Raw genomic sequence first — 25,697 nt, 5'->3', positions numbered from 1 at the left:
TAAACAATGGTATATAGTCTGGCTGAGCGGTGTACACAGAGTGTCAGTAAACAATGGTATATAGTCTGGCTGAGCGAGCGGTGTACTACTGTTCCCAGCAGAATCAGAGTGGCAGTAAACAATGGTATATAGTCTGGCTGAGCGGTGTACACAGAGTGTCAGTAAACAATGGTATATAGTCTGGCTGAGCGGTGTACACACAATGCTATATAGTCTGCTATATAGTGTCAGTAAACAATGGTATATAGTCTGGCTGAGCGAGCGGTGTACTACTGTTCCCAGCAGAATCAGAGTGGCAGTAAACAATGGTATATAGTCTGGCTGAGCGGTGTACACAGAGTGTCAGTAAACAATGGTATATAGTGTGGCTGAGTGGTGTACACAGAGTGTCAGTAAACAATGGTATATAGTCTGGCTGAGCGGTGTACACAGAGTGTCAGTAAACAATGGTATATAGTCTGGCTGAGCGAGCGGTGTACTACTGTTCCCAGCAGAATCAGAGTGGCAGTAAACAATGGTATATAGTCTGGCTGAGCGGTGTACACAGAGTGTCAGTAAACAATGGTATATAGTGTGGCTGAGTGGTGTACACAGAGTGTCAGTAAACAATGGTATATAGTCTGGCTGAGCGGTGTACACAGAGTGGCAGTAAACACAATGCTATATACTCTGGCTGAGCGAGCGGTGTACTACTGTTCCCAGCAGACACAGAACAGTAAACAGAATGCTATATAGTGTGGCTGAGCGAGCGGTGTACCACTATTCCCAGCAGACACAGAACAGTGAACAGAATGCTATATAGTGTGGCTGAGCGAGCGGTGTACCACTATTCCCAGCAGACACAGAACAGTAAACAGAATGCTATATAGTGTGGCTGAGCGAGCGGTGTACCACTATTCCAAGCAGACACAGAACAGTGAACAGAATGCTATATAGTGTGGCTGAGCGAGCGGTGTACCACTATTCCCAGCAGACACAGAGTGGCAGTAAACAGAATGCTATATAGTGTGGCTGAGCGAGGTACACAGAGTGGCAGTAAACAGAATGCTATATAGTGTGGCTGAGCGAGCGGTGTACCACTATTCCCAGCAGACACAGAACAGTGAACAGAATGCTATATAGTGTGGCTGAGCGAGCGGTGTACCACTATTCCCAGCAGACACAGAACAGTGAACAGAATGCTATATAGTGTGGATGAGCGAGCGGTGTACCACTATTCCCAGCAGACACAGAACAGTAAACAGAATGCTATATAGTGTGGCTGAGCGAGCGGTGTACCACTATTCCCAGCAGACACAGAACAGTGAACAGAATGCTATATAGTGTGGCTGAGCGAGCGGTGTACCACTATTCCCAGCAGACACAGAACAGTGAACAGAATGCTATATAGTGTGGCTGAGCGAGCGGTGTACTACTGTTCCCAGCAGACACAGAACAGTACACAGAATGCTATATAGTGTGGCTGAACGAGCGGTGTACTACTGTTCCCAGCAGACACAGAACAGTACACAGAATGCTATATAGTGTGGCTGAACGAGCGGTGTACCACTATTCCAAGCAGACACAGAACAGTGAACAGAATGCTATATAGTGTGGCTGAGCGAGCGGTGTACCACTATTCCCAGCAGACACAGAGTGGCAGTAAACAGAATGCTATATAGTGTGGCTGAGCGAGGTACACAGAGTGGCAGTAAACAGAATGCTATATAGTGTGGCTGTGCAAGCGGTGTACTACTATTCCCAGCAGACACAGAGTGGCAGTAAACAGAATGCTATATAGTGTGGCTGAGCGAGGTACACAGAGTGGCAGTAAACAGAATGCTGAGCGAGCGGTGTACTACTATTCCCAGCAGCGACACACAATGACTGGGGGGGACCCTGGCTAGCGTGGCTGGAGCGCGAACTACCCTGCCTGCCTACCCAAAGCTAAACCCACAGACAAATGGCGGAGATATGACGTGGTTCGGGTATTTATTTACCCGAACCACGTGACAGTTCGGCCAATCAGAGCGCGTTCGGGTCCGAACCACGTGACCCGTTCGGCCAATCACAGCGCTAGCCGAACGTTCGGGGAACGTTCGGCCATGCGCTCTTAGTTCGGCCATATGGCCGAACGGTTTGGCCGAGCACCGTCAGGTGTTCGGCCGAACTCGAACATCACCCGAACAGGGTGATGTTCTGCAGAACCCGAACAGTGGCGAACACTGTTCGCCCAACACTACGTTAGTCACCTACACTGCGCAGCACCTCCCTTTCCCTAATAATTTATTTAATGTCCTAACTAGAGGCGATGTGCCTGGATATATGTATTTCCATTTTACTACTGACCCCTGTGGCTAGGGTCCAATTCAGTGCACTCCCTCCTTCCCCTGTATGTATTTGTCAGCATGCACACAGCTTATGCTGGTGTATGCGCATGGTGCACGTGGACACATAACGTTAGCTCCCTTGTGCGATTGGTAAGATGCACCGTCTTTCCCAGGAGAGGAAGTTAGGATGTGTGCTCCTAATCCATTGATAGGTTTGATGCAATGAATGTGTTTGCATGTCTGCACTATGCATGTTACAGGGCCAGAGTTAGGACACCTATGTTTACCTGGGTACTTCTGCGCAGTGTAGGTGACTAAGCATAAGAATGCATTCTTCTGTGAGCTAAAACCCTGGCTTTTAATTTAGCTGTAGGGATAACAGTTGTGCCTGGATGAGTGAATATGTGAATGCATTTGTTTGAACATTTGCATGTGAGTGTGCGAAGGGTTAATAGATTTTTGCTGTTTTCTAGCCACACCCCCTTCAGCACCTCCCTTTCCCTAATAATTTATTTAATGTCCTAACTAGAGGCGATGTGCCTGGATATATGTATTTCCATTTTACTACTGACCCCTGTGGCTAGGGTCCAATTCAGTGCACTCCCTCCTTCCCCTGTATGTATTTGTCAGCATGCACACAGCTTATGCTGGTGTATGCGCATGGTGCACGTGGACACATAACGTTAGCTCCCTTGTGCGATTGGTAAGATGCACCGTCTTTCCCAGGAGAGGAAGTTAGGATGTGTGCTCCTAATCCATTGATAGGTTTGATGCAATGAATGTGTTTGCATGTCTGCACTATGCATGTTACAGGGCCAGAGTTAGGACACCTATGTTTACCTGGGTACTTCTGCGCAGTGTAGGTGACTAAGCATAAGAATGCATTCTTCTGTGAGCTAAAACCCTGGCTTTTAATTTAGCTGTAGGGATAACAGTTGTGCCTGGATGAGTGAATATGTGAATGCATTTGTTTGAACATTTGCATGTGAGTGTGCGAAGGGTTAATAGATTTTTGCTGTTTTCTAGCCACACCCCCTTCAGCACCTCCCTTTCCCTAATAATTTATTTAATGTCCTAACTAGAGGCGATGTGCCTGGATATATGTATTTCCATTTTACTACTGACCCCTGTGGCTAGGGTCCAATTCAGTGCACTCCCTCCTTCCCCTGTATGTATTTGTCAGCATGCACACAGCTTATGCTGGTGTATGCGCATGGTGCACGTGGACACATAACGTTAGCTCCCTTGTGCGATTGGTAAGATGCACCGTCTTTCCCAGGAGAGGAAGTTAGGATGTGTGCTCCTAATCCATTGATAGGTTTGATGCAATGAATGTGTTTGCATGTCTGCACTATGCATGTTACAGGGCCAGAGTTAGGACACCTATGTTTACCTGGGTACTTCTGCGCAGTGTAGGTGACTAAGCATAAGAATGCATTCTTCTGTGAGCTAAAACCCTGGCTTTTAATTTAGCTGTAGGGATAACAGTTGTGCCTGGATGAGTGAATATGTGAATGCATTTGTTTGAACATTTGCATGTGAGTGTGCGAAGGGTTAATAGATTTTTGCTGTTTTCTAGCCACACCCCCTTCAGCACCTCCCTTTCCCTAATAATTTATTTAATGTCCTAACTAGAGGCGATGTGCCTGGATATATGTATTTCCATTTTACTACTGACCCCTGTGGCTAGGGTCCAATTCAGTGCACTCCCTCCTTCCCCTGTATGTATTTGTCAGCATGCACACAGCTTATGCTGGTGTATGCGCATGGTGCACGTGGACACATAACGTTAGCTCCCTTGTGCGATTGGTAAGATGCACCGTCTTTCCCAGGAGAGGAAGTTAGGATGTGTGCTCCTAATCCATTGATAGGTTTGATGCAATGAATGTGTTTGCATGTCTGCACTATGCATGTTACAGGGCCAGAGTTAGGACACCTATGTTTACCTGGGTACTTCTGCGCAGTGTAGGTGACTAAGCATAAGAATGCATTCTTCTGTGAGCTAAAACCCTGGCTTTTAATTTAGCTGTAGGGATAACAGTTGTGCCTGGATGAGTGAATATGTGAATGCATTTGTTTGAACATTTGCATGTGAGTGTGCGAAGGGTTAATAGATTTTTGCTGTTTTCTAGCCACACCCCCTTCAGCACCTCCCTTTCCCTAATAATTTATTTAATGTCCTAACTAGAGGCGATGTGCCTGGATATATGTATTTCCATTTTACTACTGACCCCTGTGGCTAGGGTCCAATTCAGTGCACTCCCTCCTTCCCCTGTATGTATTTGTCAGCATGCACACAGCTTATGCTGGTGTATGCGCATGGTGCACGTGGACACATAACGTTAGCTCCCTTGTGCGATTGGTAAGATGCACCGTCTTTCCCAGGAGAGGAAGTTAGGATGTGTGCTCCTAATCCATTGATAGGTTTGATGCAATGAATGTGTTTGCATGTCTGCACTATGCATGTTACAGGGCCAGAGTTAGGACACCTATGTTTACCTGGGTACTTCTGCGCAGTGTAGGTGACTAAGCATAAGAATGCATTCTTCTGTGAGCTAAAACCCTGGCTTTTAATTTAGCTGTAGGGATAACAGTTGTGCCTGGATGAGTGAATATGTGAATGCATTTGTTTGAACATTTGCATGTGAGTGTGCGAAGGGTTAATAGATTTTTGCTGTTTTCTAGCCACACCCCCTTCAGCACCTCCCTTTCCCTAATAATTTATTTAATGTCCTAACTAGAGGCGATGTGCCTGGATATATGTATTTCCATGTTTATAAACATGGCTTTAATTTAATTTAAAAAAAAAACTTCTCAATTACGGTGTACATTTTAAAATCATCCTTAAAAGGGAACAAAAAATCGGTATAGGCTAATAGAATGAAAATGTCTATCTAATGTGTATACTTGAGTAAAAGTCTAAAAATTTAGATCTGATTCACTTCATAAAATTATAGGAGTCGGCTTATACATGAGTCACAGGCAACACTGAGCACACTGAGTAATGTATGTACTAATAGTGACATTCCCATTTGCAGCAATTTACCCTGTGGTAAGTGACACTTTGAGGAAAGGAAATGCCAATAAAACGCAGGCCTGAAAGGCCTGGCCACAACAATTAACAAGGAAAGGGGTGGGTAAAAATACTGGGCTGCATAAAAGGGATTGAATAATTGCATCACTTGGGGGCCTGCAGGAGGCATTGGCTGCACTTAAGGGATAGGAGGGGTTAAAGGCTGCAATACTGTATGCAGTGCAGTCATTAACCCCTCCAGAGCCCCAAATGCAGCCATTAACTTTGCTGGGTAGACTTATATTTGAGTCAATAAAAAATTCCAGCTTAAGAGGGATAAATATTGGATTCGACTTATACATGAAGTTGACTTGTATTCGAGTATATACGGTATATTTTCTGTTAACCATAGTGAACCAGGGACTAAATGGAACCTAAGGGCCCATTCACACTGGAGATCTTTCTGTGCTATGTAAAGTATAACATATGGCAGTCATCTCACTGCAGTGATCACCCGCAATTCTCAATTTGTGGAAATCAGAAAAGCTGTGCATGCATCACGATTTTGAAGTAATCACGGTTCAAATGTAAAAAAATTGTGAAGCGTAATCGCTCAAAAATTGTATTGTTGCTCAGTTAAAAAAAGCGAAATAAAAATCACTCTGCAAAATACTAGTAATTATGCTACCTTTTTGCATTCCCCAGTGTACATGTGGCCCCAAAGCCTCTTTAATAATAAAAAAAAAAAAGCAATGCCAAATATACCATAATTTGCCTTCTTAAAGAGACACTGAAGCGAAAAAAAAAACTATGATATTATGATTTATATGTGTAGTACAGCTAAGAATTAAAACATTAAGATCACATACATCAGTCTAATTGTTTCCAGTACAGGAAGAGTTAAGAAACTCCAGTTGTTATCTCTATACAAAAAAGCCATTATCTCTACGACTTTCAAAAGTCGTGGAGAGGGCTGTTTTCTGACTTTTATTATCTCAACTGTTAGTTAACTATTTACTTTTCCTCTGGCAGAGGAGAGTTCATTAGTTCACAGACTGCTCTGAAAGAATCATTTTGAATGCCGAATGTTATATAATCTGCACATATTAGAGAATGATGCAATGTTAGAAAAAACACTATATACTTGAAAATAAAAATATGAGAATATTTTCTTTGCTGCTAATCTTCTAGTAATTATTCATAGTACACAACCAATTCATTATATCATATATTTTTTTTCGCTTCAGCGTCTCTTTAAAGGGACCCCGAATCGAACTCAAAAATGCCATACTGAACTTACCTGGGGCTTCCTCCAGCCCTCCTTAGCCAGTGAGGTTCCTCTGCATCTTCTGGGTCCCCTCCATTCTCCCACTGGTGGCTTAGTAAGCTGCATGGAGTCATGCGCAACTTCTCGAAAGAATTAACCGCAGAACGCTCGCCTCGTGGCCTACACAGGGCTGGAGGAAGCCCCAGGTAAGTTCAGTATTCCATTTTTTAGCTGTATTCAAGGTCCCTTTAAGAGTGACTCCCATGTCTGTTCAGTGATTGAATATGCAAATCATTTCTTTATGTCCCTGACAAGACAAACACATCCAGAGCTGCCGGGGTACAGCATCCCTAAAGCCTATTCATTTTACAGCCATATAATATACAGAACCTCGTAGACAGTACTACCCAGGAGTAGGAATGATTAGCGTGTTCACTTTCATAGCAGGTTTCAGCTATCTCCATTCCCGTCTAGCTGCTAGTGGCTATTGATGGAAGGGAGGAATCTTGTCTTGTATAAAATGTTTATTTTGTGTATACTGCAGGTCTGCCTTCTCTGCTTCCAAAGGCCTGATGTGAAGCAACAGATTTGCAGCCCAGCGCTACACCTTTTCTAATCTATAGTGAGAAACTAGAGATAGTGCTGCCTTGTCACCATATCAGAAAGTGGTAGCATTGCATGATTAGGATTCATTAGTGCGAATGTATTAGTATGCTGCCAGTGAGCTGGGCACAGGGCGAGTGGAATGATGGCTTAAGCAGCCCATACACTCAGCCGATTTTCTGGCCGACCGATCGATCGCGATCGATCGCAAATCGGTTGGCCAAATGACCGATCGACGGCCGATTTCGATCGATTTCGATGGATTTCCATCGAACTTGCAGGGTGGAAAATTTAGGTCGATCTGATGAGATTGTTACACGTAATATCTGTACAGCGCTCACTCCCCACAGTCATATATCAACAGGTTGATCACACAAAGTTCCACATTTTGCCGCTTTTCCCAATCTCTGCCAGAAATAAATACTCTCACCGATGTATAGAGGCTGATTTGCCACAGATCAGCTAAATACGTATTTCCGATGAACTCCCAGTCTGTCCTCCTCACACCGGCACCTCAGCTTTAGTTGCACTTGTTCCTCAGAAAGAAAAGAAGGCCAATGTACATAGCGTGAATCTGTTATAATCCACAGTGCTTCTAAAGTCTATGTGGTGCAAAGTGAATACACCTCTTCACAGTGAACGACCTCCACCCTTAGTGCCCGTGCTGACAACTGCCACCAGACCAAACAGATACCCCTAACCGCTCACCAGATATCTTGCTGACCTCACAAGGACCAGCGATCAGCGCTTTTTGGTGTCAGTATAGGGGCTCTCATCCAGATGTGAAATGTAATATCTGCAGGGCTGATATATAACTCACATAGCGTAATACCGTCTTTATTCCAACATAAAAGATTAAAAGTTACACTCACATTTGATAAAATAGTATGCGCATATCATAAAACCATTTGGACGTCCTCACCGCCGCTCAGCAAGCGTCTTCCTGTCTGCCGCTTGAAGCCACGCCCTACCGGTTTCGTCAGAGTGACTCATCAGGGGCTTGCTGGTCAGCGGCAGATTGAGACGCTATACGCTTTCCTCTATGCAAATTTTCTCTGAGCGGTCCCTAGTCTCGCGGTGTTTCCTCTGGGGGTTGCGTGGCAACCTCCAGCGTACGCTACGCATCCCACCCACCTCATAGCGGGTATCCGATGACTGAATCTTCTCTAAAATTAACCCTATGTTTCCCCTAAAACACTACTCCGTGCTAAAGTGCATTGGAACTGCGTAACCCACCTTTAATTCCATCCCATACTAATCTATTCCAAACACTGCTCTATGCGCAGTCTCCCTTGTACTCCATTCTCCTCTTGCTATAAGGTGCATCTTATCTGTGACCAATATCTACTATATTATGTGAATATATGAATACCATAATCCCAATATTATACTATTATACGTAATCATGTAAATTTCATATGATCCCAATATTCTCCTATCATCCTAATCCCTACACCATCCTATTAACCTAACCTGTTACATTTAAGTTCAGATCATTGTGCAAATCATAATAGGTTGAACCTGGCTCATGGCATGTCACCACTGGGTTCCTAACTAGACGTAATTGGCCAGCTCACCTATCAGGGCCCCCCTCACCCCACCCTCCATTAACCCTTGATGATCACAGATATTATATCATGCCATGAACCATATCCATTACATAGTGCATAACATATAAATTGCCAGTTATTAATTCAAATACATATATAGTGTTCAATGTAGTTCCTACCCCAATGTACATGTATTACATAAATATGTCTCCCTAAAATCTAATATTCTATGTGGTTGTTTCCCCAATGTGCTTATATAAAAATGTGCATATCTCGACCAATACCTTTAATCTATTCCGATGTGATATTGTCTTCCATGATAATGTGAACAACTCTCTCTGACTGTGCCTACTACCCCAATGAATCCCTCATATCTCTTGGTAAACTATATCAGGTAAACCCTGTCCTCAGTCATCTGCTATGAAGCAGTTCAGGTCAAGCTCTACATTCAATCCATCCGGTGTCATAGTCTTCATTGTGTAAATCCATTTAGTTTCCATTCGGGAAATTTCTCTGACCTTATGGCACCCTCTCCACCTAGTGGTGAGTTTCTGAAGGGCACTGAATTTCATCACAGCTGGATTACATGCATGCTTTTCTGCAAAATGTCTAGATAAACTATGGTGTTTGAACCCTTTCTCAATATTCTTTACGTGCTCATTAATTCTTTCTTTTAATTTGCGCTTAGTGCGTCCAATATATTGCATTCCACAAGGGCACCAAATAAGGTATACCACGTGTGTACTATTACACGTGATAAATTCCCTTATGTTGTGGCTGCACCCTGTTGTAGTAGACACATTTCTTTGTTGTTTACCTGTTTTGGTGGTCAGGCATGGGTTACATTGTCTACAAGGAAAGAAGCCTTTTTGACCACAGATGTCTGTTTTATTCCTCACTGGAGGTTCGTCAATGCATGTTTTGACCAGACTCCTCTGTAGATTATTGGCTTTCTTATATATAAACTTCGGCTCAATGGGAATCTTATTTTTAAAAACAGGGTCATTACATAGTAGTCCCCAATACCGTCTAACTATTTTCTCAACCTCCTTATGCTGTATATTATAGTCCAAACAGATTGCAAATTCATAATCACCCTGATTCTGAGGTCTCACCGTATCTTTGACAAGGAGTTCTCTATCAGTGTTTTTAATTCTTTCAATTTCTTGTCTCAGAGGGCCTTCTTGATAGCCCTTTTCTATGAAACGTTGCATGAGTACCTGTGATTGTTCTTCATAGTCATTCAGCCTACTGCAGTTTCTTCTCATTCTAGTGAACTGGCTCCGCGGCACACTTTTTAGCCAGTTCGCATGGTGACAACTTTTAATTGGTATATAAGAATTCCTGTCTGTCTGTTTGAAGAATGTTCGTGTACCCAGGGTATCCTTATCCTTATAAACAACAACATCCAGGAAATCGATTTCCTGGTGTGCTGTTTTTGCTGTTAGCTTAATACCTTTATAATTATTATTTAGCCATGTAATATATTGACTCAATTCATTATCTGTACCCCTCCAAATCCAGAACAGGTCGTCAATATATCTTTTCCATACCTTGACCTTTTCACTTCGGGGATCTGATAGTACCTCCAATTCCCAATCATCCATAAATATATTTGCCACACTGGGCGCATATTTTGCGCCCATGGCGCATCCCAGTGTCTGTAGGAAGAATGTACCCCCATACCAGAAATAATTGTGGGTAAGGGAAAAATGGAGCAGATCAAGAATAAACTTAATCTGCTCCTCCCCGAGCTCTGTATAAATCCTCAATGCCTGCCTCACTGTTCTCATTGCTTCTCCGTGAGGTCGAGATATGCACATTTTTAGATAAGCACATTGGGGAAACAACCACATAGAATATTAGATTTTAGGGAGACATATTTATGTAATACATGTACATTGGGGTAGGAACTACATTGAACACTATATATGTATTTGAATTAATAACTGGCAATTTATATGTTATGCACTATGTAATGGATATGGTTCATGGCATGATATAATATCTGTGATCATCAAGGGTTAATGGAGGGTGGGGTGAGGGGGGCCCTGATAGGTGAGCTGGCCAATTACGTCTAGTTAGGAACCCAGTGGTGACATGCCATGAGCCAGGTTCAACCTATTATGATTTGCACAATGATCTGAACTTAAATGTAACAGGTTAGGTTAATAGGATGGTGTAGGGATTAGGATGATAGGAGAATATTGGGATCATATGAAATTTACATGATTACGTATAATAGTATAATATTGGGATTATGGTATTCATATATTCACATAATATAGTAGATATTGGTCACAGATAAGATGCACCTTATAGCAAGAGGAGAATGGAGTACAAGGGAGACTGCGCATAGAGCAGTGTTTGGAATAGATTAGTATGGGATGGAATTAAAGGTGGGTTACGCAGTTCCAATGCACTTTAGCACGGAGTAGTGTTTTAGGGGAAACATAGGGTTAATTTTAGAGAAGATTCAGTCATCGGATACCCGCTATGAGGTGGGTGGGATGCGTAGCGTACGCTGGAGGTTGCCACGCAACCCCCAGAGGAAACACCGCGAGACTAGGGACCGCTCAGAGAAAATTTGCATAGAGGAAAGCGTATAGTGTCTCAATCTGCCGCTGACCAGCAAGCCCCTGATGAGTCACTCTGACGAAACCGGTAGGGCGTGGCTTCAAGCGGCAGACAGGAAGACGCTTGCTGAGCGGCGGTGAGGACGTCCAAATGGTTTTATGATATGCGCATACTATTTTATCAAATGTGAGTGTAACTTTTAATCTTTTATGATGGAATAAAGACGGTATTACGCTATGTGAGTTATATATCAGCCCTGCAGATATTACATTTCACATCTGGATGAGAGCCCCTATACTGACACCAAAAAGCGCTGATTGCTGGTCCTTGTGAGGTCAGCAAGATATCTGGTGAGCGGTTAGGGGTATCTGTTTGGTCTGGTGGCAGTTGTCAGCACGGGCACTAAGGGTGGAGGTCGTTCACTGTGAAGAGGTGTATTCACTTTGCACCACATAGACTTTAGAAGCACTGTGGATTATAACAGATTCACGTTATGTACATTGGCCTTCTTTTCTTTCTGAGGAACAAGTGCAACTAAAGCTGAGGTGCCGGTGTGAGGAGGACAGACTGGGAGTTCATCGGAAATACGTATTTAGCTGATCTGTGGCAAATCAGCCTCTATACATCGGTGAGAGTATTTATTTCTGGCAGAGATTGGGAAAAGCGGCAAAATGTGGAACTTTGTGTGATCAACCTGTTGATATATGACTGTGGGGAGTGAGCGCTGTACAGATATTACGTGTAACATTAGGATGAGGGGAATTGCTATCCCCACTGTATAGCGATCCACCCAGCAGTTTGGTGATAATCTACAAAACTCAGGGAGTGGACATTGTGAGACTTTGAGGAGCGCTCGTACCACCTTTTTTTACATTTTTTAGATCTGATGAGATTGCTTATCAGTTTGCATTGGCCTTAATGGAAATCTGATGGCAAAAAAATGCCATCAGATCGAATTTCAACAGATTTCAAACTGAAATCTATTGGAATTCTATCCTGGTAAAAAATGTTCTAAAAACGCATCAGATAGATCATCAGATGCATTTCTTATCTATCTTCTGCCAATCTGACGAGTGTATGGGCACCTTTACCCTGCTGCAGCTCAAATCCCCATCAGTGTTAAATATTATTTCCTCTCCGAATCATAGCAACTTGGAGGGAGGAGTCATTCGGGGTCCATCTATTGCCAGAACCCCCAAATTACCCTTACACGCCCCGTGCTCTATAGTGGGACCTAGTTTCGGCACCTGCTTCAGTCATCGGTTCCTGAAAGCAGCTGGACTTCTGTGTGTGGGGATCCAGTCATGTCACACATGGCTGCTGCACCAATTCAGAGGTTGGAGTGGACTCATATGGGGAGGGACAAGCCTACATAGGATCCCAGTCAGATTTCCATCCAACATTGGGGACCCACTGGTAGGGACTGGCTGAGACAGCACTGCCTGCACTGACAGGGTGGTAAGGCCGCCTGAGATGCATTATTGAAATGACTTCTAGTACCCTTCAAGGAACCAAAGTTCTAGAGATAGTCCAAGAAATAAACGTACCTTTTCATCTTCACTCAGCAGGTACTGATCGATTGCATTGTTCTTCTCGATTACCAGCTGCTGAATTTCCTCGATCTTTTCCTTCACCTCCCGGTCTTTCCTGCGTTTCTTTGCAGTTTTGGTCTCATTTCGCCTTTCCCACGGTGTCAAAAGAACTGTAAAGTGCAAAAACTCCATTATGGTCTAATCAGAGCAGCTCACAGGTATGTATGCATCACCTTGTTAGTGGTAGGAAGCCTTCATTGGTTTACAAACACATGATCAGCCCACAGCCCACTGAATGATGCAGACTGGATCAGTAAACGCATGGACATCACAGAATGAAACATGCAGGATTATTATTATTTTATCTACAAGGCAGAGATGCATTTTCTGAAGATATGTGACCTAATGTGCATCATCCTTCCTTCTGCCAGGGCGGGGATATGTGCATAGAGGAGGAGTCACCTATGGTGGCGCAATTTGCAGCACGGGGGGTTTGGAGGCACACACTGAGCACCGATTCAAAGCAGCGCATAGGGGGAAAGCCCGGACAAAACTCTCTGTGCGAATTTGCAAAACGCTATCATCACACATTGGGCTTGATTCACTAGGATAGATAGCTTGCTTTATCAGAGTTAACATGCTTTATCAAAGTTAGCATGTCTTATCAGAGTTAACACGCCTTATCAGAGTAGCATAGCGAGTGCTACGAACTTATGCCTGCTAATTGGAATTACGAGAGCTCCACTTGTCCTACCCTGAGCCCCTGCGGGTCCAATCACTTTAAAGGACATTATCCCCGCACTTTTATTGGCCCAATAGGCTGCCTGTCAAGTTTCCTGTCAAGTGACAGGCAGCCATTGAGCCAATCAAAGTGTGGGGATAATGTCTGTGACGCCGGGCGACGCCCAGTCGTCCGAGGATTCGCGGCCGATTGTCCGATCGCAACCGTGATCGGAAAACTGACATTCTTTATTTTTAAAATAGAAGTTTTTCCTTCCTGCCTTCCCCCCCCCTTTTGCCATGAGGGCTGAATGGGCCTGCGTTAGCATATGGCTAAAGCAACCTGGTTTAGCAAGAAATCCTGTTAAGGCTCCCGGAAAAGCTCTGGTGACACTAATGTGCTAATTGGGCAGAGCTGAAATACCAACAGAGTCTATTCAACAGGGGAAGCTAGCACAGCATGAGGTCTATTGACACCTACATTCCTCCCAGTCTTGACGGCACCGACTAAACTGAGTATGGAATGCATGGTGTTGATAACTTTGTCACATTTTGCAAATACCATCCATGGGAGGAATATGAAAATTACATAATTTTGTTCCCCTAATTCTGTAGAATATGGTGATACTAGACATAGCCAGGTAACCCGAGCAGGGGCTGAGATATGAATAATGGGGTCCCCGTGCGCCCCAAATATTGCAAGTTTGATGTCCTATGAACGTGTATTCTCAGCCCAATCTGAATATGAAATCGGTTTGCATGTGCGACAAAACCCCGGCGGGGTATGAAATTGGACATATTTTGTGGATGGCTGGAAGTTCCTCCCCTGAGAACTCACTGCCTGACACGCCCCTGGGCTGAGCTTGAGACTCCGCCCAGAAATGTCAGTGCTCAAAACTGATTGCATGAGGACCCCCAGCCAATTCCCCCACTTTCCATCATACCGAAAAGACTGCCACTGCTTGGGGAAATAGCAGTGGCCATCTTGCAGGCGGAGCAACGGCCATGTGGTTCGGCCATATTGCGAACTAACTGCAACAAAGGAACTTTGTCTTTTCCCGAACGGACTTTCCACAGAATCATAAGTATTCGTTCTTTTTATCCCTTTTTCTTTTATGTACTGTGTTATCACTGTCTCTCATCGTTTAATTGTTCACGATTGTCTGTATATATTAATTATTTATATTGTAACAAATAAAGGCTTTTTAAAAGGTCTTTACCTCTCAGTAAAACCTTCTATTCAGTATACACAGACGAGACCTAAACTTCCGAAGGGACGCTACTGTTTTGATAGATAGATAGGAATTGCACAGTTTTAACCGGTTGTTTGTTTCACAGGTCTATAGCCAGTTAGCAGTTTTCTCTGGGCTGATAGAAAACAGAGATGGTGGCAAATCTACCCCTGGGTTGGAGTAAAAGTGTATTTTCGTAACCTCACAGGCTCCCTACTGCGTCGTGACGCTCAAACTCCGCCAATTCTACGCAGATTGCGTCCATAGCTCTCAATCTGTGTGCTAGAATCGGATCGGACGGTTTTGCGTGTTCACGGCCAGTGGGGCTCATGTGACAGTGGTCGGCAGCGTTTGGGATCTGTGTGTGCTGATAGTATCTCAGGTAGGGCTATCGAATTAGCCCTATCGAGAAACGAACTAATTCGTTGGTAGTGACTGAGTGCAATATATTTTTCATATATACAGAGAGACTGTGTAACCAGTACCCCTCCCCTAAGTTTTCTTTTATTTGGCATGGAAATGTCCGGGAATTACAAGGTCATGGTCCTATCCGACCTGCAGAGTCTGTGCGAGGCGAGAGGCATGGACATCCGCGGCAAGAAACAGCAGGACCTGATAACGGACTTGTACCGATGGGATAGCCAGAATCTGCGGACGCTGGAGGTGTCCACTGTGGAGGACACCGGCTCATCTAACGCAAGTCGAGGGGAACCAGAGACTGAAGATCCTGTGCGTACCGAGGTTGAGCAACCCGCGGGCAATGCGGCAACAGATACGCAGGAGGCTGTCAGTGTGATCCCCGACCCCAGAACCCCTGAAAGTACTCGCCTGGAACCGGCCAGTACTGGACTGTCCAGTTATGTTGATCCAGTAATGCAGCAGGCATTGCAAAAGCTGATGGAAACTGATGTGGACAAGTACCTGCAGTACATGGCGGAGCAAAAGCGAGAGGAACGCCAATCTGCAGAGGCGCGGGAGAGACGACAGCATGAGCTGAACATGGCGAAAGTGCAGCAAGCCAGCCGGAGTTCAACGCCCAGCCTCCCTGCTGAAGGGACTGCCGCTCCAGTAAGTGCAAAATTTAAATTTGCTATTATCGAAAAAGACACTGACATTGACTTGTTTTTGAGGTCTTTTGAAGAGGCCTGCCGTCAGTATCGTCTGTCCCAAGACCAGTGGGCCAGACATCTGACACCCTTGCTGCGCTACAAAGCGCTTGATGCTTTCTCAGAGCTGCCTGTGGAAAAGGACAATGATTATACCGCTATAAAGGAGGCTATAATCACTAAGTACCAGCTGACGCCAGAAGCCTACCGGAAAAGGTTCAGGTCCTGGCAGAAAAAATCTACTGATTCTTATCAAGATGTGGTCAGCAGTCTGCTCACCACACTCCGCCAGTGGACGCTAGGCCTCACTAAAGGGTCTTACGGTGTCCTGGAGGACTTAATCGTCCTGGAGCAGTTTCTGAACATTTGCCCGGCTGATGTACGCCAGTTTGTGCTGGAGCGCCGACCGGCGTCAGCGACGGTCGCTGCAGACCTCGCTGAGACCTTTGCAACGACCAGGGTGCCGGAGACCCGCAGGACTGCCCCATCTAGCTGGAGAGGAGGTCAGTCCCACAATTTTGCAGACTCTCCTACCTCTGTGAGCCGTGCGCCCCAGAGGCCCTCCAGCGCAGCTGCTGCGTCCAGGCCTGCAGTAACAGAGGGCATCACCTGTCACTTTTGCCGCAAGCCCGGACACATGAAGTTTAACTGCCCGGAGCGGAGGCAGACAGCGCCAGCTCCTGCACCACCTACACCTCGCCCACGGCAACTGCCGCCAGCCAGCGCACCCCAGCCGGGAGCACCCAACAACGTCATGTTCGCAGGTGGGAGAGGGATCCACTCCGCTACGAGCAACCACCAGCTGGTTACAGTGAACGACCAGCTTGTTACCGGTTTCCGCGACACTGGAGCGGATGTCACCCTGGTGCGTGCGCACCTGGTCCCGACGGAAAATATCCTCCCTGACAAATACCTTACCCTCACTGGAGTGGGGGGCACTCTTTCTCGCATTCCCCAGGCTCGGGTGTCCATTGATTGGGGGGTGGGGGTTCAAGAGAAGGTTGTTGGGGTCCTGGACCAACTGCCGGTCCCAGTTTTGTTGGGGACCGACCTGGGCAAGCTTGTGTCCTATTATGAACCTGCCCCAAGCCCCTCAGACTGCCAGGAGGGAGACGGACTCTCCGCCCACACTAAGGTACTTTGCACCAAGGGGCAAGAACAGGGGGGAGGTGGGTTGAATGTGCCCAGTCCAGGGGTACCGAGTCCAATAGTACCTGTGTCACAGGTACCTGTGTTTGATATACCGATTGTTTGTGATGAAAATGTTGTTGTACCTGTCACTGTAATTCATGCATGCAGCCAGGATGTGAGTAATGCCAGTATGTGCCAGTCTGAAGGTGTACCTGTACTGGCAGTAACACGCAGCCGCGCTGCTCAGAACCTGGGCTCAGAGCAGGTGGAAGAGGTTCCGGCCTCCTCCCCCTCCTCTGACCACAGGGATGGTAGCCTTCAGCCACTAACTGCATATGCCACGGGCCAGCTGGCTGAGAGCGAGAGTGCTGCATTTGTGCAAGCACTCCAGACTGACCCTAGCCTCGAGGCACTCAGAAGACAGGCTTCGGAGCCCCTCACGAATGAAGATACCTTCAAGGTATATTGGGAAGGTGGTAAGCTGTACAGCGAGCCTGTACAGCCCACCGAAGGTGAAACAAGTGTGGGTACCAAGTTGCTTGTGGTACCCAGTGCCTTCCGGGGGCATGTGCTGAAGTCCGCACATGACATTCCCCTGGCAGGGCACTTGGGAATCCACAAGACACTTGACCGTATCCAGGGTCATTTCTACTGGCCCAGGATGCGGATCGATGTGACCAACTATTGCCGCTCATGTACTGTTTGCCAAAAGGTAAAACGGGCTGGGAACCCCCGCAAGGCTCCCTTGTGTCCACTGCCAATCATAGGTGAGCCCTTTCACAGAGTGGCAGTCGACATAATTGGACCATTGCCCACTCCCAGCAGCAGTGGCAAAAGGTACATCCTGACGGTGGTGGATTACGCCACCCGCTATCCTGAGGCCATGGCGCTTTCCTCCCTGAGGGCGGACAAGGTAGCAGACGCGCTACTTAACATTTTCTCCCGAGTCGGGTTCCCTGCGGAGATGCTCTCCGATCAGGGATCCCAGTTTATGTCCGAACTCATGGAGGCCCTGTGCAAAAAGATACACATGACGCACATTGTCTCCAGTCCCTACCACCCGCAGACCAATGGACTGTGTGAACGGTTCAACGGGACGCTGAAGCAAATGCTGACCACGTTGGTTGAGTCGCAAGGTGGGGACTGGGAACGATGCCTGCCTCATCTGTTGTTTGCGTACAGGGAGGTGCCGCAGGAGTCAACCGGGTTTTCCCCGTTTGAACTCCTGTATGGGAGGAATGTCCGAGGACCCTTACAATTGATGCGGGAGACATGGGAGGGCAAGGGCGACCCCACTGATGTCTCCGTGGTCGATTACGTCCTCAAGTTCAGGGACAAAATGGAGTCCCTGTCCGCAGTAGTGACCAACAACCTGGCCCAGGCTCAGGCCAAACAAAAAGCATGGTACGACCGCACTGCTGGAGAGCGGTCATTTGATGTGGGTGACAAGGTATATGCCCTTCTTCCCGTGAGGCAGAACAAGCTGCAAGCAGCCTGGGAGGGGCCTTTTACTGTAGTGCAGCGGTTAAACCCTCTGACGTATCTAGTGAACATGGGGGGCAGGAAGCAGAAGAGCTTTCATGTAAACATGCTGAAGGCCCACCATGACAGGACCCAGTATGCGCTGCCAGTGTGCAGCCGGTTAGAGCAGGGAGAGGCAGACCCCCTGTTAGACCTGCTGGCTGACGTACGAGATGTGGACGGCGACCTAAACGTCAATCCACAGCTCGCCTCAGCCCAGCAAGAGCAGTTACAGAAGGTGCTGGGCCAGTACCAGCACACCTTCTCCGGTATCCCGGGGCGGACCAGTATGGCGGTGCATGGGGTAGATACAGGTACCCATCCCCCCATCAGGCAATCCGCTTACCGTGTCTCTCCCGAGGTACAGGCGGACATGCAGAAGGAGGTGAGGGAGATGCTGGAGTTAGGGGTGGTTCAAAAGTCCAGTAGTGCCTGGGCAGCCCCTGTTGTCCTGGTCCCCAAGAAGGACCAGACAACTCGGTTCTGCGTAGACTACAGGAAACTGAACGCCATCACCACTACAGACGCCTACCCCATGCCTCGCATTGATGAGCTGCTAGATACACTGGCATCAGCCAGGTACCTATCAATCATGGATCTGAGCCGGGGGTATTGGCAGATACCACTTGCACCTGACGCGAGGCGAAAGTCGGCCTTCATCACCCCTTTCGGCCTCTTCGAGTTCACGATGATGCCCTTTGGGATGAAGAACGCCCCCGCCACGTTTCAGCGGGCCGTGAACGACCTGCTAGAGGGAATGCAAGGGTTCGCTGTAGCGTATCTGGATGACATTGCGGTGTTCAGCCCCACCTGGGAAGAACACCTCAAACACCTGTCCCAGGTACTAGAGAGGCTGGCCATGGCCAATCTGACGGTTAAACCGAGTAAGTGTCAGATTGGCATGACCGAGGTGCAGTACTTAGGTCACCGGGTGGGGGGTAACACCCTGAAACCTGACACGGGAAAGGTGGACGCCATCCTGGCATGGCCTCGACCTATCACGAAAAAGCAGGTCCAGGCGTTCCTGGGGACCGCCGGCTACTATAGGAAATTTGTTCCCGCCTATAGTACACTGGCGAAGCCCCTGACCGATGCCACTAGCAAGAAGCACCCCAAGGTTGTTAGCTGGACCCCCGCTTGCGAGAATGCCTTCCAGGCCTTGAAGCAGGCCCTCGCAAGCGCCCCTGTGCTTCAGGCCCCAGACTTCAGTCGTCGGTTTGTGGTGCAAACCGATGCCTCTGACTACGGTCTCGGCGCAGTCCTCAGCCAGGTGGATGGAAAGGGGGATGAACACCCTATCCTCTACCTGAGCCGGAAGCTCCTGCCCCGAGAGGTAGCCTACTCCACAACTGAAAAGGAGTGCCTGGCGATCGTGTGGGCCCTACAGAAACTGCAGTCGTATCTGTACGGCCGCTCCTTCACGATCGTCACTGATCACAATCCCCTGAGTTGGCTAAACCGTACTGCTGGAACCAACGGCAAGCTCCTACGGTGGAGCCTGTCATTGCAGCAGTACGACTTTACGATCCAACACAAAGCAGGCAGCCGACACCAAAACGCTGATGGGCTGTCGCGGTGTCAGGGGGAACCCGACCCAACAGCGCCAATAGCTGCTACGGAAGGCGTCCTGTTGACACCTCCCTGAGCAGAGCTCGGGAAGGGGGAGGTGTGACGCCGGGCGACGCCCAGTCGTCCGAGGATTCGCGGCCGATTGTCCGATCGCAACCGTGATCGGAAAACTGACATTCTTTATTTTTAAAATAGAAGTTTTTCCTTCCTGCCTTCCCCCCCCCTTTTGCCATGAGGGCTGAATGGGCCAAAAGCAACCTGGTTTAGCAAGAAATCCTGTTAAGGCTCCCGGAAAAGCTCTGGTGACACTAATGTGCTAATTGGGCAGAGCTGAAATACCAACAGAGTCTATTCAACAGGGGAAGCTAGCACAGCATGAGGTCTATTGACACCTACATTCCTCCCAGTCTTGACGGCACCGACTAAACTGAGTATGGAATGCATGGTGTTGATAACTTTGTCACATTTTGCAAATACCATCCATGGGAGGAATATGAAAATTACATAATTTTGTTCCCCTAATTCTGTAGAATATGGTGATACTAGACATAGCCAGGTAACCCGAGCAGGGGCTGAGATATGAATAATGGGGTCCCCGTGCGCCCCAAATATTGCAAGTTTGATGTCCTATGAACGTGTATTCTCAGCCCAATCTGAATATGAAATCGGTTTGCATGTGCGACAAAACCCCGGCGGGGTATGAAATTGGACATATTTTGTGGATGGCTGGAAGTTCCTCCCCTGAGAACTCACTGCCTGACACGCCCCTGGGCTGAGCTTGAGACTCCGCCCAGAAATGTCAGTGCTCAAAACTGATTGCATGAGGACCCCCAGCCAATTCCCCCACTTTCCATCATACCGAAAAGACTGCCACTGCTTGGGGAAATAGCAGTGGCCATCTTGCAGGCGGAGCAACGGCCATGTGGTTCGGCCATATTGCGAACTAACTGCAACAAAGGAACTTTGTCTTTTCCCGAACGGACTTTCCACAGAATCATAAGTATTCGTTCTTTTTATCCCTTTTTCTTTTATGTACTGTGTTATCACTGTCTCTCATCGTTTAATTGTTCACGATTGTCTGTATACATTAATTATTTATATTGTAACAAATAAAGGCTTTTTAAAAGGTCTTTACCTCTCAGTAAAACCTTCTATTCAGTATACACAGACGAGACCTAAACTTCCGAAGGGACGCTACTGTTTTGATAGATAGATAGGAATTGCACAGTTTTAACCGGTTGTTTGTTTCACAGGTCTATAGCCAGTTAGCAGTTTTCTCTGGGCTGATAGAAAACAGAGATGGTGGCAAATCTACCCCTGGGTTGGAGTAAAAGTGTATTTTCGTAACCTCACAGGCTCCCTACTGCGTCGTGACGCTCAAACTCCGCCAATTCTACGCAGATTGCGTCCATAGCTCTCAATCTGTGTGCTAGAATCGGATCGGACGGTTTTGCGTGTTCACGGCCAGTGGGGCTCATGTGACAATGTCCTTCAAGTGATTGGGCCCGTAGGGGCTCAGGGCAGGACGAGTGGAGCTCTCATCATTGCCAATTAGCAGGCATAAATTTGTAGCGCTCGCTATGCTACTCTGTAAGGGGTAATAACTCTGATAAGGCCTGTTAACTCTGATTAGGTGTGTTAACTCTGATAAGGCATGCTATGTGTCTTAGTGAATCAAGCCCATTAAGTGGAGGGCAATGGAGATTTGCATTTTTGTTTAAAAATTGCATTCACGCTTTCCTCTGCATATGTGTGGTAGGCTGCTGATTTAGCATAACCTAATATGTCACACAGTAAAACAGTAACAGACTTGCTCACATTCATAAAGATAACTGTAGTAAAATGTAGCTGGATCTATAAATGAACCAGATAGCCCCTAAGAACAAATGCCTCTCAAATAGTATTGCCTATCGGTAAGAGCCTACTGTACTGCTGCATATCAATAATTGTGCAGGTGCTGCTATATTCATGCGTCCCTACTCCCTGAAACATGTTTGTGCTTTTACCTGTTTCTTTTGCTTTAGTCTTCTGTTGCAGCACATCCTTATTTTGTTTGTACAGGTCATGTTCCGTCAATAAATCCAATGTGGAGTGTTTGTCTTTAAACTGTGGCCTTATCCGATCCTTAATGAACCCTGTGGCCATGTTCCAGATAACAAAATGATCTCTGCATAAAGAAATGGCATTTGATGACATTGAGGTATGTTGTATGTATTAAGTGAATTACACTAATGCTGCAACTCGCTACGTAATTGTGCTACGTTAACCCGGTAATCGTAATGCGTGCTGACTGCACACATTAAGTTTACTGTCCTTTTGTGTATATACCTCAAAATCACAAAGAAATGGATTCTTTAAAGTTAAATTTAACCTATCAAAACATCTATGTGCGGATTAACTATCCAGCTGTCAGTTGACTGAATGTCAGCTTCTCTCTAATGCTGGGAACACACGATGTAACTTCCGATCTGATCGACGAGAATCGGATGATGATTTTTGACCTGTCCGATCTGTTTCTGATCGATAAAGGGATAGGTTTTATGAAGTTATAATCTTAAAATCTATCCCTTTATCGATCGGGAGCCGTTTGGACATGTATACACGATACAGCCTCCCACCAGATTACCCATCGATCAGACAGGGAACTGCATCATGTGTTCCCAGCATAAGGCCTGAAACCCACTAGAAAGCGCAAAATGCTATCGCAATCACTAGTGACTTGTAATAGCGTTTTGCAAGTGATTTTGGTAGCAATTTCCTTGTTCCTATACAATTCATTAGAATGGAAACGCTCCCAAAATGCTGCATGTCCTGCGTTTGCGATTTCCTTAGTGGCAATCGCGCTAGTGGAATCTGTCCCATCCATTTACATTGGCAGAGCATTTAGGGAAATTGCTAGTGATTGAAAGCGCTCCCTAAGCGCTCAAAAAAACGCTCTAGTGGGTACCAGGCCTTAGAGAAGTTTAGTTTTAGTTTTGTTTTTCCTTCTTGGGTCGCCAGAAATGTGCATGTTAGGGGACTTTTTCACTCATTTCTAATTTTGATAAACTGGCTTATTAGGTAATATAGGTAACATACAGTTTTGTATTTTTAATAGATAACACTAGTTTTATCAGCCAGATGACTTCTATACATGAATATAATTATTATATAACCCTTAAAGCAGGGGTCTCAAACTCGCGGCCCGTGGGCCATTTGCGGCCCTCGATACAATATTTTGTGGCCCTCGCTGGCAAAAGCTTCCTTATAGTTCTCTTCAGTGCTCCCAAGTAATCCGCCGCATCCCCGCCGCTAAACGAGGGCTGCAGAGCCCCCAAATCGCCCGGGGGCAATCCACCGGCATTTCCTGGAAGGGGCAGAGCTTTCAGCCTCAGCTCTGCCCCTCCTGACGTCAATCGCCACACGGATCGCCGCCTCTCCCCGCCCCTCTCTGTGAAGGAAGAGTGAGAGGGGCGGGCAGAGGTGGCGATGTGCCGCGATTGTGAAATTCCTTATGCGGTCCAGCCTCATCCTGACTTTGCCTCTTGCGGCCCCCAGGTAAATTGAGTTTGAGACCCCTGCAAAGTGACCCTGAACAAGAGCTATATGGAAGCTGCCATTTTTTATTTATTTTTAAACGATTACAGTTGCTGATTTCTTTGTCTGCAGTCGTGGCTAAATCACACACCTGAAACAGGCATGTTGAGATTACATGGCACCTGGAACAATATCCGGTGATATTACATGGCAACGGATTGGATGGGGAGGGCAGCGAGGAAGCTTCATGGGGCTGGAGAAAGCCCCAGGTAAGTATAGATACACACATTTACGACATAGGTACACTTTAAAGTGAATCTGTAGGGTGAAAGAGAACCCCTCTGGGGGGTATTTGCTTAGGGAGGGAGAAACCTCTGGATCCAAATGAGGCTTCCCCCCTCCTCGTCTACTTTGAGGATCCAGCGCTGGCTGCCTCCCCCCCCCCCCCCCCCAACGGCACACACACCAATATTTTCAATATGCGATCCTGCGCAGATGCAGTACAAGATTCCCCTCAGGCCCCGGCAGAAATAGCTAAGCCCGATGGCGTCCGCTCTGCTGCACAGCTGACTCGGGCATGTGCAGTAGAGTGGACCCCATCAGGCTCGGTTATGTCAGCCGGAGCCCGAGCTGCAGTAAGCAAAAGTAGATTGTCTAAACTAAACTCACATTATAATTTAGATAAAATGATCAAAAACACTCATACACAAATTTTAGAAGCCTGCTTGGCTGTCACTGATGATAACCTGATTATAATAAAACCACACCTAGTATACAGCTAGTGTTGGGCGAACATCTAGATGTTCGGGTTCGGGCCGAACAGGCCGAACATGGCCGCGATGTTCGGGTGTTCGACCCGAACTCCGAACATAATGGAAGTCAATGGGCCCCGAACTTTTGTGCTTTGTAAAGCCTCCTTACATGCTACATACCCCAAATTTACAGGGTATGTGCACCTTGGGAGTGGGTACAAGAGGAAAAAAAAATTAGCAAAAAGAGCTTATAGTTTTTGAGAAAATCGATTTTAAAGTTTCAAAGGGAAAACTGTCTTTTAAATGCGGGACATGTCTGTTTTCTTTGCACAGGTAACATGCTTTTTGTCGGCATGCAGTCATAAATGTAATACATATAAGAGGTTCCAGGAAAAGGGACCGGTAACGCTAACCCAGCAGCAGCACACGTGATGGAACAGGAGGAGGGTGGCGCAGGAGGAGAAGGCCACGCTTTGAGACACAACAACCCAGGCCTTGCATGAGGACAAGAAGCGTGCGGATAGCAATTTGCATTTTGTCGCCATGCAGTCATAAATGTAATACAGATGAGAGGTTCAATAAACAGGGACCGGAAACGCTAACCCATCACAGATCTTCATTGTTCATGTTACTTGGTTGGGGTCCGGGAGTGTTGCGTAGTCGTTTCCAATCCAGGATTTATTCATTTTAATTTGAGTCAGACGGTCTGCATTTTCTGTGGAGAGGCGGATACGCCGCCGATCTGTGACGATGCCTCCGGCAGCACTGAAACAGCGTTCCGACATAACGCTGGCTGCCGGGCAAGCCAGCACCTCTATTGCGTACATTGCCAGTTTGTGCCAGGTGTCTAGCTTCGATACCCAATAGTTGAAGGGTGCAGATGGATTGTTCAACACAGCTACGCCATCTGACATGTAGTCCTTGACCATCTTCTCCAGGCGATCGGTGTTGGAGGTGGATCTGCACGCTTGCTGTTCTGTGTCATGGGTGTCAGAAAATTTTCCCACTCCAAGGACACTGCCGATACCATTCCCTTTTGGGCACTAGCTGCGGCTTGTGTTGTTTGCTGCCCTCCTGGTCGTCCTGGGTTTGCGGAAGTCAGTCTGTCGGCATACAACTGGCTAGAGGAGGGGGAGGATGTCAATCTCCTCTCTAAAGTCTCCACAAGGGCCTGCTGGTATTCTTCCATTTTGACCTGTCTGGCTCTTTCTTCAAGCAGTTTTGGAACATTGTGTTTGTACCGTGGATCCAGAAGGGTATAAACCCAGTAATTGGTGTTGTCCAGAATGCGCACAATGC

At 46.7% G+C, this 25,697-nt stretch overlaps 1 protein-coding gene across 1 annotated transcript in view; it reads right to left on the bottom strand.

The window, feature by feature from the left end:
- Positions 1–25,697, bottom strand: part of LOC137546453 (uncharacterized) — an 82,064-nt gene that overhangs the window by 21,870 nt on the left and 34,497 nt on the right. The window contains exons 11-12 of the mRNA XM_068268948.1: positions 22,137–22,297; positions 12,867–13,021 (exon numbers count right to left, since the gene is read on the bottom strand). Of these exons, the coding sequence (XP_068125049.1) occupies positions 12,867–13,021; positions 22,137–22,297 (316 nt within the window). The remainder of the gene's footprint in view (positions 1–12,866; positions 13,022–22,136; positions 22,298–25,697) is intronic.

The sequence above is a fragment of the Hyperolius riggenbachi genome, chromosome 1, assembly GCF_040937935.1.
Source record: "Hyperolius riggenbachi isolate aHypRig1 chromosome 1, aHypRig1.pri, whole genome shotgun sequence".
NCBI classification, from domain to species: Eukaryota; Metazoa; Chordata; class Amphibia; order Anura; family Hyperoliidae; genus Hyperolius; species Hyperolius riggenbachi.
Note: the sequence above shows the minus strand (reverse complement) of the source record. Positions and strands in the feature narration are given on the sequence as shown.